General features: G+C 40.0%; 2 protein-coding genes across 12 annotated transcripts; one reads left to right on the top strand and one right to left on the bottom strand.

Moving 5' to 3' along the window:
- Positions 1-1,326: 1,326 nt before the first annotated feature.
- LOC131313191 (RING-H2 finger protein ATL16-like) lies at positions 1,327-2,340 on the top strand. The gene has a single exon (XM_058341358.1). It carries the CDS (start codon positions 1,327-1,329, stop codon positions 2,338-2,340), a length of 1,014 nt encoding a protein of 337 aa, XP_058197341.1.
- A 2,334-nt stretch (positions 2,341-4,674) lies between these two features.
- LOC131313055 (autophagy-related protein 9) lies at positions 4,675-13,111 on the bottom strand. 11 transcript variants are annotated; one of them, XM_058341119.1, is made up of 11 exons: positions 12,718-13,111; positions 11,090-11,226; positions 9,826-10,476; positions 9,339-9,659; positions 8,644-8,866; positions 7,717-7,896; positions 7,391-7,597; positions 6,845-6,922; positions 6,694-6,764; positions 6,455-6,565; positions 4,675-5,923 (listed from the first exon to the last, which is right to left on the bottom strand). In XM_058341119.1, the coding sequence occupies exons 3-11, from the start codon at positions 10,401-10,403 to the stop codon at positions 5,074-5,076; spliced, it is 2,619 nt and encodes an 872-aa protein (XP_058197102.1). In that variant the 5' UTR covers positions 10,404-10,476; positions 11,090-11,226; positions 12,718-13,111; the 3' UTR covers positions 4,675-5,073. The 11 variants fall into 11 exon arrangements, with proteins under 11 accessions (XP_058197102.1, XP_058197109.1, XP_058197108.1 ...); XM_058341126.1 differs by having other exon boundaries at positions 11,147-11,226; positions 12,718-13,090; XM_058341125.1 differs by having other exon boundaries at positions 11,147-11,216; positions 12,718-13,090.
- Positions 13,112-14,630: the final 1,519 nt, after the last annotated feature.

Here is a 14,630-nt window from a genome sequence, read left to right as displayed (position 1 = left end):
CTTCACCCAAAATTGTTTGCTTTCGAATGGAAATAGAGTACGAAGTATTTGGCAGAGTTGCATAATTCGCGTGGAGCAGGAGCGAAAGCATCTTTGAATGGCATCTCAAAATGGTTTTGAGAGCACCTTTCGAAATTGCAAATCGTCAAACGCACAGCCACATATGGAAGCCAGCCGGCAGCTGCCCCACATAGCAACTGAATCTGCTGTTACTCACTTCTCAGCAGCAATTCACGCTGACATGTAAGCATTACACCTTGCGCTGTTTACGAGTCTTGACATCATTTCTTGCATATTTCTTGGAAAGTGATCAACGCCATTGCGTAGGACAGGGCTGAGTTCTAGTCAGCTTTCATCCCCTTTGCCCCATTATTCGTCTGGAATTAAGAGTTTATTTATTTTGTAGTTCGTGCAGAAAACTTTATGCAAACAATCAGATATCAACAACTACATAAAAGCTAGATACTACTTGATGTGCTAAGATTCAAAGAGGGTCATTACACCACACATTTCCAAGCTCACCCGCAAGTAAATTCACGTTAATAGAAAGAGCAATGCTATGGTGACCCGAGAAAGAAGTGCACAAAAAATTGCTTAGTAAAACTTGAGCGGTTCAATTTCAAACAGGTGAATTGGGAAGTTATTCCTCGCTAAGCCACAATCTATTTGTAGAAATTGCTGTGTATGATCGGGAATCAAAGATAATCACTCAAAGAAGAAAGGGAACCAAAACAGGAGCCTATTAGTTTCCCCAGGAGCAACCACATAATGAACATGTTCACAAGACCAGTCATTTTCTTACTACAGTACAAGTTTCTTTTACTATTACTATTAATTTTTGGGCGTTATGGGGCAATATCTTAAAGTTTAGAACTAAACTTGAGAGTCTATAACATCTCTCTCAATCCTTCGGGTCACGAGAGAGTTTACCAGGTTGTTAACTTCAGGACTTCCAAATTAGTCGAAGTGCACGCAAGTTGGTCCGTACATCCGGTTATAAAAAGTTTGACCTCTCTCTCATCTTTTCCCAACAGCACCGGCATTTAAGTCAACTCAGTTAGTATTTTTTTTTTTAAATCAATTAACCTCTTTTAGTAGTTTTATAGATCTTGAATATTTCATAAACAACTTATTAATGCCCTGTTGCCACGGAATCTCATATTAAAGACCTCTCTCTCTCTCTCTCTCTCTCTCTCTCTCTCTCTCTCTCTCAATATCTTGAATTCATGATTCTCAAGATCACACCAATTCCCACCATTCAAAACTCACACTACTATTCTTCTTCAAAAATCCCATCACTACCCAACTTTCTCTAACACAGTCCAAATGGTTCCATTTCACAAACACATGATCTACAACCATGAATCCCAACCCCTCCCTCCAATCAAAAACCCCCAAACCCAACCTCCCCTGCTCCCCACCTCACACAACAGCAGCTTCCCCATCCTCCCCATCTCAATCCTCTGCATATTCGCCACAGCATTTCTGCTAGTCATCTACTACATCCTCCTAGCCAAATGCTGCTTCACTTGGCAACAACTTGACCCACTCCGCCGCTTCTCCCTCCCCCGCCGGCCCCCACCGCCACCCACCGACGACCCACTCACCGCCTACTCCCCCTCGAGCCACGGCCTAGACGAATTCTTGATCCGAGAAATACCCACTTTCCAGTACAGGAAAATCGAAAACCGGGATAGAGAGGAGTTCATTAACAAGTGCATTGTGTGTCTGAGTGAGTTTCAAGAACAGGATGTTTTGAGAGTGCTCCCGAAATGCGGGCACGGGTTTCATTTGGATTGCATCGACATATGGCTACAAAGCAATGCCAACTGCCCGCTTTGTAGGACGAGCATTTCGGGTGAGACCAGGTGTCTGATTGATCGGATTGTCGCTCCAAATTCTTCGCCTCAGGAGCCGTTCGATGCCCTTTTGGGCGGTGATGATGACTTTGTGGTGATTGAGTTGACGAATGGGATACGAGAAAGAAGTGAGCAGAGGGAGGTGGGGAGGAAATTTGATGAGTTGATCAAGATTGGGAATGTGAAAAAACAGGGGAAACAGGGGAAGTTCCGCCGGGTCTCGATAATGGGGGATGAGTGCATCGATACGATGAGAGAGAAAGACGATCGGTTTTGCGTTCAGCCGATGAGGAGATCTTTCTCGTTGGATTCGGCAGCGGATCCGCATGTTTATTTGGCAGTTCAAGAGATTATAAGACAGAGTGGGAGTCAGAGTGAGGTTAGAAGCAGGGGAGAGTCAAGTAGCAGAGGCAGAAGACAGTTTTTCCCGTTTGGAAATGGGAGGGGGTCTAGAAGTGCTGTTCTTCCTGTTGAGTTTTAGCCCATTTAGATTGCAAATTAGTGTAAAGTTTTTTCTAATTTGTTTATGTTTTTATTTGTTTTTTGTGATTGAGATAGTGAAAATGTTGTATAAGTGGACTTAGTTTGTCATGGAAAAGGTTTAGGAGGATGTTTCCGACAAAGGTGTGTCCAAAAGCTGTTCGTTTTCGCAGATTAGGCTGCTCCCATTTCGCTCGCTGCTGCTACAAGAATCTCATTTACATTCTTTTGTTTTGAGTACTAAGATGTTGCAGTTTGTCAAGTTGTCTCTTGTCCGTCCATAGATTCAATAGCACTTTAAAAGGTTGACCTATTTGAGAATCTCCAAATTTATTTCAACTTTCAAAAGCATTTCGTCGCTCGCTACACCATTTCTCTTCTATGGGTGCCTAGATATTTACCGTAAGCCAATGTATGTAGTGCATCGTGTGAGATCTACACGCATCTCCATATGTGGCGGATTATTTGGGATCCATTTGTGTACAAAAATCTGTATTCGTAGCCCCACTCAAAAGTTTACATGAGAGAAAAGATACCGTTGTGGCCGAATATTTCGGTTCGGTAAGACTTGATACGCTCGGCGGAAGGTCGAGCCTAGTCCATCGATTTTGTCTAGTCTGGTCAGGTCTGGCATCGAACTCTTAGGTTTGGACAACTAGGCTCGGCAACGGCAACCTTCGGACGTGAAGTATCCAACCACCAACTCATACTGAAGTCAACAATCAACTCACGAGGTTCCGACTTTAGGTTTGGCCAACTCATGCGAGTGAGCTCATCTGCGTGAGTTTAACTGTCTTGGTCCCTACTTCGGTTGTGATGTCACTTGGAATGGTTAGGGCACGAGCAGACATGGGTGACAGCTCATGCACATCCACGATAACGGCCTTATCTGATGCGTCAAGTGGTGACGTCAACTGGAGCGGTCACCAAGCGTGCGACGCACGCACTAGAGAGAGCAAGTCAGTAACTTTTCTAATTAGTCTCAGCAAATGAACTCCCCTCCATATATCTCATCTATTCAAATCACTCGATAATCCAGACCGTTCATTCCGATGGTCCCGCCAGAGAATCATTTGCAAATGTTGGGGGGTTTTTTAGTCTGTCAGCAGAAATGTTGGCGTGGGTGTCAGAATAATTGCCTCAAACCATTATGAAACGGAAAGAACTCTCTTTTTACTATCAGGAATTGAGTTATCTTGTTCTTCACGAATGAAGATGATTGTGATTCTCACCCATGGAACAGAGGCCCCGGTAGAGGGCCCCTTGTGCAACTCTCTACCCTTGTGGGCAATGATCACTCATTTTCCTTTTCTCGTGTCAACTGTCAAGCCAATTACCTTATATCCGTACCCAACATACTAGCAGGACAATAATTGTCATAATAGGGATGGGATTATTAACACCGTGTTATTGTATACCCGTATTATGTGAGAACATATATCCGAGCCACGTTTAATTTAGGCAGTAACTTTTTTAATTGAATGAGGTATATTTGATCACCGTATTTATGTAACGGTCTTGCTATTGTCAGTCCACTGGGCTGACGATAAACACATTAAAAGACAAGAAAAACACGTATTTTTGTGTACTTTTTACATCTTTTAATACACATTCACACACCTACTATCGTCAGCCCATTGGGCTGATTTTAGAATTTTCCTTTATGCAATATAATAAGATGCTCGTATCCGATAAAACAAACGACATCATACGGTTGACGATTGAGTGGAAAACAGAAGCAATAGATTATGGGTCTTCATTGTTCCCAAGTTGGATTATCTTCCACTTGCTCATAGGCCCGATATGCTTCTAGGGAACTAGTCCCCAAACAGCCATGGGAACAAGACCGGCAAAAGTCTTGTATGACAGTGTTTCATACATAAAGAAAAGAATTTTTTTTTTTTTGCTATTCGATAGTGCCCATAAATCTCATAATAAGTACCTAAGGATACATAGTGAACCTCGAGGGGAACTTCTCTTGAAAAAATAACGCGTTGCCTTCACAGGAGCTTTTTTTATTTTAATGAAAAGCGCCTTCACGTGGGCTGGGGCATTTTATTACTAGATTGAACTGAATTGAAGTCATAAAATTGGTATATCTTGTTTGACTTTTGGAGATCTAATTCGATCCACCCTTGTCACAAGCTCACACTTCAAAATATACCAATGCTCAACTAGAATCCTAAGCTTTGACCAGAAGTACAAGTATTCAAATGAGCTCCATCAAGAATAAAAGTCTTTATTGATAAATGAAACAGCTTCAGATTCCCAGTTCCAACACATCGTAGAGCCTGATAGCTTGCAGAGCTTTATGCAATAACTCATATTTCTCCCATAGAAAATCCATTGAAAGACGTGGCAATAGTATTTTAGAAATACCATTAGGACAATGGTGGAACTCATGTCATCCTATCATTTTAGGGTAAATTCCAATGACCCCACAATGTACACATATAGTATCTTCATTTGGATGAAACCAAGATGATAAATCAAATGGGCCTGGTTCTGTTTTCACATTTTCAGAAGGCTAGGAGAGACTCTAGGGTCCCCCCTATTACCCTCCAAATCAAAGCCTGTTCACAATTACTTGACAATGAACTTATATACAACAAAGAATATTGAGCCTCCGGTCGGTATGAGAAGCGTAAAGATCATGGCCCAGACTTGGAAACCCATCCACATGATTTGGTGAATTATTCATCTGCACAAACCTCGTGGAACAGAGGCAACTTGATCACACAGAGCTTGCGGGATCAAAATTCCTAGTCGGGCTCTCCGAAGGTCTACTGTATATGTCATCGAAAGGAAGATCGAATTCTCCACCTGCCTCCAAATCGTTCATGTAAAAGGTCCGAGACAAACCCTGAGAATTTCTCCAGTCTAAGTGGTGTTCTTCCTCCTCTAATAAGCTTCTATCTGAGAGATTATCATAATAATTATGAGAAGTATTGTGGGCGAAATTCGGAGGCTCAAGGAAACTTGTTTTGGGGTCTACACCATGTTGGCGACTTCTAGCCCACCAATGGCTCTTATTAGGGTGTTGTTCCATGTTACTCGAGTCCTGATGGTGTAAGACACTTTCACGGAAGAAAGGAGCTGATGTAGAAGCTTCCAAATGACTCTGTGATCGGTCCTCAAAGAGATGGCTCCAATTTTCTTCATATTTTGCTTCGTTTTGGGGCAAATGTGGTGGCACCCAAAACTCTCTTGACCCTTCCGCAGCAATGTCAAAGGGTCCTGGGGGAACATCTCTTGAATTATCAGTCGCATGATGAGGTCGAGAGGTATAATACCAATCAAGGATATAAGGGTAATTCTTTGGATTCTTTGGATCAGCCTCGATCATCCACATTGAACCTAAATGGAAGCCGGTTCCTGGAATGTTCTGGGGAGTTCCTCTTGACAGGAAGCTGTTTCTGTCCCCAAGGCCTCTGGAACGTGGGGTCCATTGCTGCATCCTAGGAGGGGAATATGCCGGTCTTGTTTCATGTCCTTGTAGCATTTGGTCCCTGAATTTTTTAAGGGTCAAGAGGAATTGCTTCCCTTCAGCGTTTGGTTCCCATGTAGGATAGCTACTCTTAAAGCTGCCAAAAGTTAGAATAGCAAGTCAGGATTATATTAGAGAGTTAGGTTCCGGTGAGGGATCCCTCATTTTATTAAAATGCGGGACTCCCCTTCCCGATTGAATTTCGATAATCCGAGCCGCTCAAAGTGATCAGAACGTGATTTTAAGGGTCCCCACGAGAAATCAGCAAAAAAAATGACCGGGAAGGGCTTCATCCAAGCAGTTTTCATTGAACGGTTCAAAAAAAAATGACCGGGAAAAAACTGCTCGGATGACGCACTTCCCGGTCATTTTTTTTGCTGATTTCTCGCAGGGACCCTTAAAATTACGTTCTACACACATTGAACGGTTCGGATTTTCAAAATTTGATCGGGAAATGAAAGTCCCTCATTTTAACAAAATGAGGGATCCCTCACTTGAAAATTCCTCTTATATTAGAATAGCCAAAATATTACAGATACCCCAAGTTCAAATCAACTGATATAATTAGGGAAGATGAGGTGGAATGACCGTCAAAATCCATCCAACGAGAAACTCAATGGTATTTTACCTCAAGAATGATTTCTCCATTTTCCCTTGGGAACTCCTCTTAATGCTTGGTGAGCTGTAAGGCGCACCGTAATTGCCATTGCCATGATTTTGAAAGTCAAAGACACTTAAGCTGTCGGAATCGAGAGAGAAATAGTAATTAATTTCTGCAAAATTGCCAATGCGAGCAGAGCAACATAACTGACATGCTACCTAAATGCCATTTATAAATAACAAAAATACAAACAGTCAAATACTAACCTGCATACATGACCAACACCTTCAACATTTACCGTGAAATCTGCAATGAACTGCAGAATGTCGTCTACTCGCTGCAAGGTTGATAAAGCTGCTCAGTCGAAGAACTATAATCATGGTTTGGATTTAAATAAGAGATATAATGAATAATAACCTTGGGGACAACAAATAAGAGCAAATAGGGAGTGAGAAAGATTGAGGCCATCTCTTCTATTAGCATCATTCCGGAGTACTGCAGAGCAACAAATTTTAGTAACATAAACAGTAAAATCATCAAAGAACAATATTAACCTTGTTACTGTTCGAGGAGACTTAAGAAGGAAACTCTTATGTCATGTAGAAATGCTGAAAAATTACAGAGGAAGATGGCAAGGTTCTAAGACCTAGTTGTACAAACAAAATATCTTTGTTTCCTGCACTTCATGTGTAAAAAATATGAATATAATGGATGATACGCGGGAGAAAAAAAGAGTTGCTCATAGTTAAATTAAAATTAAATTGCAAACCTAATGACAAAGTGAATAACTTTTCTCACAACTTATCAAATTTCTATCACTATCTTCTTCACCTACTGCATTTTTTCTCTCCAAATGACCATAAACTAGCTGGTCCTATCCAACCTACAATGCGGAGGCGACAAATTCACCAGGAGGTACTCCAAACCACTCAAAACCAGATTTCAATATTTCAGCAGGCTTACCTGAAACAGAGTTTCAAACTCCAGGCGTACAGTCTCCGTATTTTCTTTCCCACGCCATCTCTTTGGCATATAGTGTGTATGCTGGACTACCAGAGACATTGCCCCGTGTGGATCCAGTACCAGAAGCTCCTCTGTCACTGCAGCCCGGCTAATAGCTGTTATTGTTCCAAAAACGGCAGCATACCAGAACAAGTTGCGACCAAAAATCTGCAGCATATGAAACAAAGTTGCATAAAAATGGGGATAACCCTACCCTATCTGAACTGGGAAAAAATCATTGAGGTCTAAACTACATATTCACGGTGATACAAATGTAGATACATTACATGGCCTTCCAGCAGAGATTCTTCCAGAAAAGCAATGATAATCAGAATAGCAGCAAAGCCACCAGAAACGAAAGATATGAACTTTGCGATGATAGTTATAATAGGAGAGGGGAATTGCTTTAGGTAATCAGAAGCATGCATCACACTGTTGTTGATTCGGTGTTTGAATAAATGGTCAACCTGAAATAGGAAGACAATAGGATGTCAGGGACATTCTATTGTGAAACCAACACAACTAGAATGAAGAAACTACTTAATAACTGTAGCAGAGGCAAAACCTTCAAAAAAGTTGGAAGAGGAAATAACCAAACGACGGAAACATACTGGCAAGAATCGATCATTCCAAACAGGATAACAAACCCAGAAAGAGAAGAATATAGAGAAACGTCCACAGCAAAGGAGGCTTTTACCGAAGCAACCAGTCTTTGAAACAGTACAACAAATAATGCACATAAAAGGTTACAAAACCAAAGTCTACCCATGAACCTTATGAATAGATGGTCATATGTGCTTGCCTACATTTACTGTGCACAAAACTGAGAAGTAAACCTTAACTTAAAAACCAAAAAGGTTAATTGCAGCAGTTTTTCTTCTGCTTTAAAGTTAAAAACTCACATATTCTTTAGTCACATATAAGTTCATAAATTGTCGTCTATATGTTGGTGTCTAGGTCAAGCAATAACAAGTTCTGGTAAAGGACATCATCAGAGTCATAACAAAACTACCACAAAAAAATTTCTCAATCTTTATTAGAACAGGAACTGAAAACATTTGAACCTCACAAAACTAATGCAGTTTGACTTCCCATATCCCATCAATGAAGACTTCTGAATGAGAAGCCACAGCCTAGACACAAGTAACAGATTCAAATCTAATCTATCTAGCAGCAGTAACACGAGCAAGTAAAACAAGGGGAAATAAAGATACCTCGTTAAATTCTCTAAATATCCACTTGGAGAGATTTGACCACCTTTGAGATGATGCAGTGCTTGGATGATTATAGAACTGTTCAGCATGCCTTAGAAAAAGATATACCAGCATGAAGATGACAAGAAATGGAGAAAGAAGGAGCATTGCAAGCCCAACCACCATAAGCCTCTTCTTTAATGTTCTAGGATTGGAAATGAAGTCCCTCCTAACACAAAAGTTTCTGCCACAAAGGTATAAAAACATTCTTTGGAGTAAATTCAGAACTGTCATGAAGAAAACTAGACACAGTTTACTTGAAACTACCAATCATTTGTGGATGTCTATGGGGCACAGTCACAATCTGGACACGTGTCAAACACACCCAAATATGTATCCATTTTCTTTAATATATATTCTTCAATCGGACATGCTTGGACACCTTGGGGACACGTTAGGATGACAATTGGAATTCCAAAATTCTGGGGCAGTTTCAAAATTGTAATCCATGCGTAGTTAATCGATGCTTATTTAGTGCGATAGAAACAATTTTCCATATGATTTTACAATTTATAACAGTAAAAGTCCCTACATACTCTTTTCTTATTCAAAGCACCACTGTCCTAATTTTCAAAATGCACGGACACATGTTTGTGCTTCTTAGATTGCAAAGCATTTACCAGGCTAGACTTGTCCTCATGTAAAAGGTAACACACCTGTCAAACATACTCTGAAGTATACACCAATTTAAGGTCCATTCCAATGTCTTTGTCAGCATCAGGCGGTATCGTGTACCATTTGGGCCAAATTTTACCGTTGGCCCAGCACCTGGGACCCATTGAGAGATTGGAAAAGCAAGTACACCTTTGTTCAGCATTCCAATCAAGTAGTTCTCTTTGCGCATCAAACGCATCACCACATCGTGAGCCGAAAGATCCTTCACTACACAGAGTTGTTGTGAACTTTGCAACTGAACAACCTTTTCAAGAATGGACGCCCATGGCATGGTCTGAATTTCATTATCAGTCACACGGAGACTGCAGAGAGACATGATAAACTTGCTTATTGCTTACAAAATGAAGAAGAAAACTTATCTACTATTCAATAACAAAATCATACTGACACTATTAGCACTCCCCCGCATCGAAACACAAGAGGGACAAAAATGCTATTATCAAAATAATCTCCGTTGCTCTGACGTACCTGTTGTAGTAAAACTGACGGATTTTTAAAGTGTCCTTCAGCTGTGCAAAGAACCTTAAAAAACAGAAGATCCAGTAGATAGAAAATATTCCCAAATACCCAACAATAATAGCTTTTGAAAGCGTCAGAGGGACTAAAGGATGCGGATAAAGAGCTTCCTTAGCCAGATCGCAGGGCTTCATCATTCCAGATTCAACTGCATCGATCCCACATTTTGCATTGCGAAGTCCACTCCAATCGACAAATAACAAGAAAAATCCCGAGAAACATATGGTAAAAGCTAGGCTCAAGAGCTCTACTATCCATTTTATGATAATGCACCAAAGCCCTTTCTCACAATAGTAGCTGTAAAGCCTCTCAAAATACAGGTCCAAATCCGCTATTGGTTCCACATTCAAGCTCTCACCATTAAGAAGCCCAGAAGGGCTTTCACTACCAGGACTTGGAGCTCTTCGGTAGTCTGACAATTCAATCCCATGATGCACGTCATCAAGCAGTCCAGTTGTTAAAGATGATTCACCACGCCATTTCCATTTAAATATGTGAAGAGCATTAACACCCTTTGCCCCACTGAACATTATTTACAAACAATTGCAGCAGGAGAACACAGCCAGTCCATTCCCCGATGTGCATGAATGATTACAGCATGGGCTGTAAGGAGGAAGAACAATGGGTTATTCCCTCTATTATTCACAATCTGCTTCAATTACAAGCATACCATGAATACCAGCAGAGTACCAACACAGACACATACTTTCAACACAGACAACCAAATTTTAGAAATTAGCCCAATGCAACATTCTCCAATCATGTAAACGTATACATAATACATGTCCCATATATCTCACAGCATAACCGCAAACTGAAACACAAAAAGTTGCCACCTCCATAATCAGAGCATAGATACTAAGATACCCAACTCAATCAAGACACGTTACACATATATGTTTTACTATATTTCGGACTTATTTCGGTGAGGCATATCCAAGAGAGACTATTTCTACACAACCCCAGGTAAGTACAAGTTATATAACCGAATGCAAGTATATTCTGAGAACCAGACCACTTTGAAAGTTTCCTTGCAATTTGAAAGTTTTTCGAGAAAATAGGAGCATAGTAAATTTCAAGTGTGGTGCAGTTTGCTTCTGAAAGATGACCTTTTTGTCACCCAAGCAATATGTAACGTTTCCGGGAGATCCCACCTCATTGACAAGTAAGCAATTTGAGTAGTCAGGTTCTACCAGGTGCACAATTACAGATATACCTTTGCATTAATTGCAGTAACAATCCTTGTAAGCCGTAAGAATAGAATCAATTCTACCCCTGGAGCTGCGATGAAATTTGCAGCAGTTCCAACTTCCTCCTCTATAATCCTGAAATAGTGCCTGTTCCTGAGATGCACTTTTTACATTACAACAGGTAAGATGAATATCACCAAGGTATAAATTGCAAGAGTTGTTTTAGAAAACTGTAGAAGTTTACAATTCAAAATCTGCAAGGAGTACAAATATACATTCTGTAAGGTAGAATAGATGAGAGAAAATTCTCAAGGATTCAGAGCCATTTCACAAATGAGATGGAGGCACAGTGAATGACAATTAAATCAATTCCTGTTAAATAGTCTAAAGCCCAACTAGTCAACAATGCCACAGGCCCTCAACAGCTAGATCGTTATAATTACCATGGTGAGTTCAATATTGAGTGCCAATGGAGACGGAGCGGGTCCGGAAAGTGTAGTGAAATACAAAAGCAAAAAGGGAGAGGGGGAAGCTCTAAAGGGTGCTTATTTTCTTGTAGAAAATATCATGAGTCATAACCACTATTTCATTTAGGGTTCTTAAAGTCTTGTGGGTCTGGAAGCTGAGAAGCCTCCGATGTTTACAATGTCACCACAAAAATTTCGTACAAAGTGCTGGTAAAAGTTACAGCTTTTTATGGCATCAATGACTAACTTATTCCAGATATCTTTGTAGCCTACAAATTAATATGAGGGCATCACATTGTTTACAAGCTGGCTCTACAAATAGTGCGTCCATCAGATAGTTTGTTTCGTGTTTCCGTAATTTGAAGTCTAGATAAAATATGAGGAAACAAACTACCCAATAGTATATCTACACGAATTTAACATATGCAAAACTAAAAGACCAAAGAATGCAGGTGGAAGCCTTCACTAGTCATACCAACCACTTGGGCCCATACTAATGCCTAGGCCCTAGGGTTTTATTCGCGGTATCGGAAAACGTAACGGTAATGGTGATACGGCCTTGTATTGGCTGATATCGGACAGAATCGGTAAGTATCAGCCGATACGCACACAAATAACTGTATCAAAAGCCCTAAATCCCGACGGTATCAAAGGCCCTAAATCCCGTTGCGTAATACAATTAAGTAACGGTCGTTATTTAAAACCCTGCTAATGCTAGAAATACCAACAGCTTTGTTGCACAAAACATCCAATGCACCCAAAGCCTCTGCCTACAAACACAAGAGGACCAACCTCAGAAAACATAACCCGGAGAACAATTGTTTCAAATCACTTTACCTCCAAATGCAAAGAGAAAAGTTTAACCTAGATAAATTAAGAACTTGGGTTTCTGATAATTTGTAACACAGCAAACAACTAAATATTGCATCTTTCCCAACAAAGCAGAATAATCAAACAACTAAATATTGCAGCTTTACCACAGCACAATCACTAACCAGCTAAATTAGGAGCTGATTTCCCTACTACAAGTCAACCTAGTCTAAATACCCATACCGAGAGCAATCAACAACACCTAAATCAACCAGACAAAAGGGGCAGAAAAAACAAAATCAAGAACAACGTAAACCACAAGTCATAATTACTCGAAAGCCGAAAAAATAAAGACAGTACAAAAGGGGGGTTTTTACCAGCAACCCACGAATAGTTATGGCCGATGAAGTGAAGGGCTGCCCAGAAGAGTTCAAAGTTTGGGACTTTTCAAGAAACCCAGTTAATAATCGCGCAAAACTCAGAGTAATCGAAGAAAAAATATAGGAGGGGATAGAGGTGAAGGAAGAAGAGGGAGGGAAGAGAGGAGAAGGGTTTGATTGCGTGGGAGAAAGAGGAATTTTTTTGCTGTAACAATCTCTTTTTTTAATTATAGGGAGAAACGTTTCGGTGTCGTTTGCCTCTCTCTCTCTCTCTCTCTCTCGGTTTTTTAAGAGAAGAGAAGACGAGGAGACGTAGAGAGGGGGTATTACCTCTCTCTCCTCCCTCTGTCCGTCTCTCTCTCTCTAACACGCCGACCGGGACAAAGAAGTTCTACCGCCGCTACAACTGGGTAATTTTGGTTTTTTTCACCCAGTGGGTTAATGATAGTTTTTCCCATATTGATAGAACCAATGGGCCTTGAAGGGCCCAACCCAGCGACCGTCCTTGATTACCCTTGTTTGGGCCCAGAAAATAGTATGGGCTGTGTCCAGCTTTTGCAAACCTTTTGACTTTGTTTTTTCCCAAATTATGAGGAAAAAAAATTTCTCTGCGGTTTTCAATAAGTTTCATCATTTATCTCTCTTCACTTTTTATCGCTAATTACATCAGAAAAATTCTCAAAACTAAACAAAGTGTTGTTTTTGGAAGAGTCGGTGAACGTGTGTTAGTTAGTCTGGGTCTTTTAATTTCAACTCGTATTGAACTCATTTTCAATCCATCTAAATTCATATAAATATGGGTTCGTATGGATTCAACCCATAAAACAACATAGGCGGGTTGGATTGGATTATAAATGAACGGATATGGGTGAACTCATGTATCGGGTTGCAAATTGCCACTTTTTAGTTCAATCGGCCAAATGGCTTATTTATTTGTCCTTATTTAAATTTTTTCTGCATTTGTTAATTTTTTGTCGATTTTTTTTTTGTGAATAATTACTTCAGCATGACGAAAGGAATCTAAAAAGTAAAAAATTATGATCGAAAACTCAAATTTTCTTTGAATAAAGGTAAAACTAACTAAAAATTAACAAATACAAAATATACAAAAAAAAATAAGCCATTTGACTTATTAGGCCAAAATAGACCTTTGTCCATCTAAAAAAGGTCTAATCGATCTTTTTTTTAGAGATGTATCTTCAAGTTGGTGATTATGCAGGGGATGTAAGTGCAAATTATCCTTAATGGAATTACCAACACAAGTTGGCTCAACTTTTTAAAGCCTACAGGAATGGAATTGGAAAACAGTCATGAAATGAATGCAATGAGGGGTAAGTGAACAATGTGAATTTTCTAATGTCACTCGAAAACTTCCGAGGATCCAACTCAAGCAAAGCATCAACACAAACCACGTTAAGCAGTGCAACAGTTGGTACCAAAAACACTATTCCTTCTCTACTCAACAACTTAAAAAAGGGAAAAAAACTGACGAATTTTTGATAGAAATTCTAGCTCCCCCGAAACTATTCAAATTTCATATACATATGTGACTTTCTTCGCCTCGAGTCAACTTCACTAATTCCTTCAGATCATCAAACATGGCACAACTTACGGTTACGGAGTGTGCTTTAAGGATATCCGGAGTTCTTGATCTGGCGATATTTGTCGGCAATACAAAAATCTGTACATAAATGTCCGAAAAAAGCTTGCAAACATTAATAGTATGGTTGGATCAAGATGGCTCAAAATTAAAAGCAACTATTACTCACGGATATGGTAATTATAGGGTTGTCATAAGAACACAAAAATGGTAACAAGCTAGCGTGATGCAGAGCGTTTTCTTGATCCTACCGAAAGAAAAAAAAATTCCCAGAATATGAAAAATCGAGAACAAAATTAGTTGACTTGTG

The sequence above is a fragment of the Rhododendron vialii genome, chromosome 13a, assembly GCF_030253575.1.
Source record: "Rhododendron vialii isolate Sample 1 chromosome 13a, ASM3025357v1".
NCBI classification, from domain to species: domain Eukaryota; kingdom Viridiplantae; phylum Streptophyta; class Magnoliopsida; order Ericales; family Ericaceae; genus Rhododendron; species Rhododendron vialii.
The sequence above is the reverse complement of the archived record's forward strand: the minus strand, read 5'-3'. Positions and strand labels throughout refer to the sequence as shown.

What these genes read in the sequence shown, in the direction of transcription:
- LOC131313191 (XM_058341358.1), top strand. Translation starts at nt 1,327, where the DNA reads ATGGTTCCATTTCACAAACACATGATCTACAACCATGAATCCCAACCC.
- LOC131313055 (XM_058341119.1), bottom strand. Translation starts at nt 10,403, where the DNA reads ATGTTCAGTGGGGCAAAGGGTGTTAATGCTCTTCACATATTTAAATGG. An exon ending in AGTTTGAAACTCTGTTTCAG is followed by an intron (nt 6,923 to 7,390) that starts GTAAGCCTGCTG and finishes GTTGCTCTGCAG; the next exon opens with TACTCCGGAATGATGCTAAT. An exon ending in TCTTATTTGTTGTCCCCAAG is followed by an intron (nt 6,765 to 6,844) that starts GTTATTATTCAT and finishes TCAACCTTGCAG; the next exon opens with CGAGTAGACGACATTCTGCA.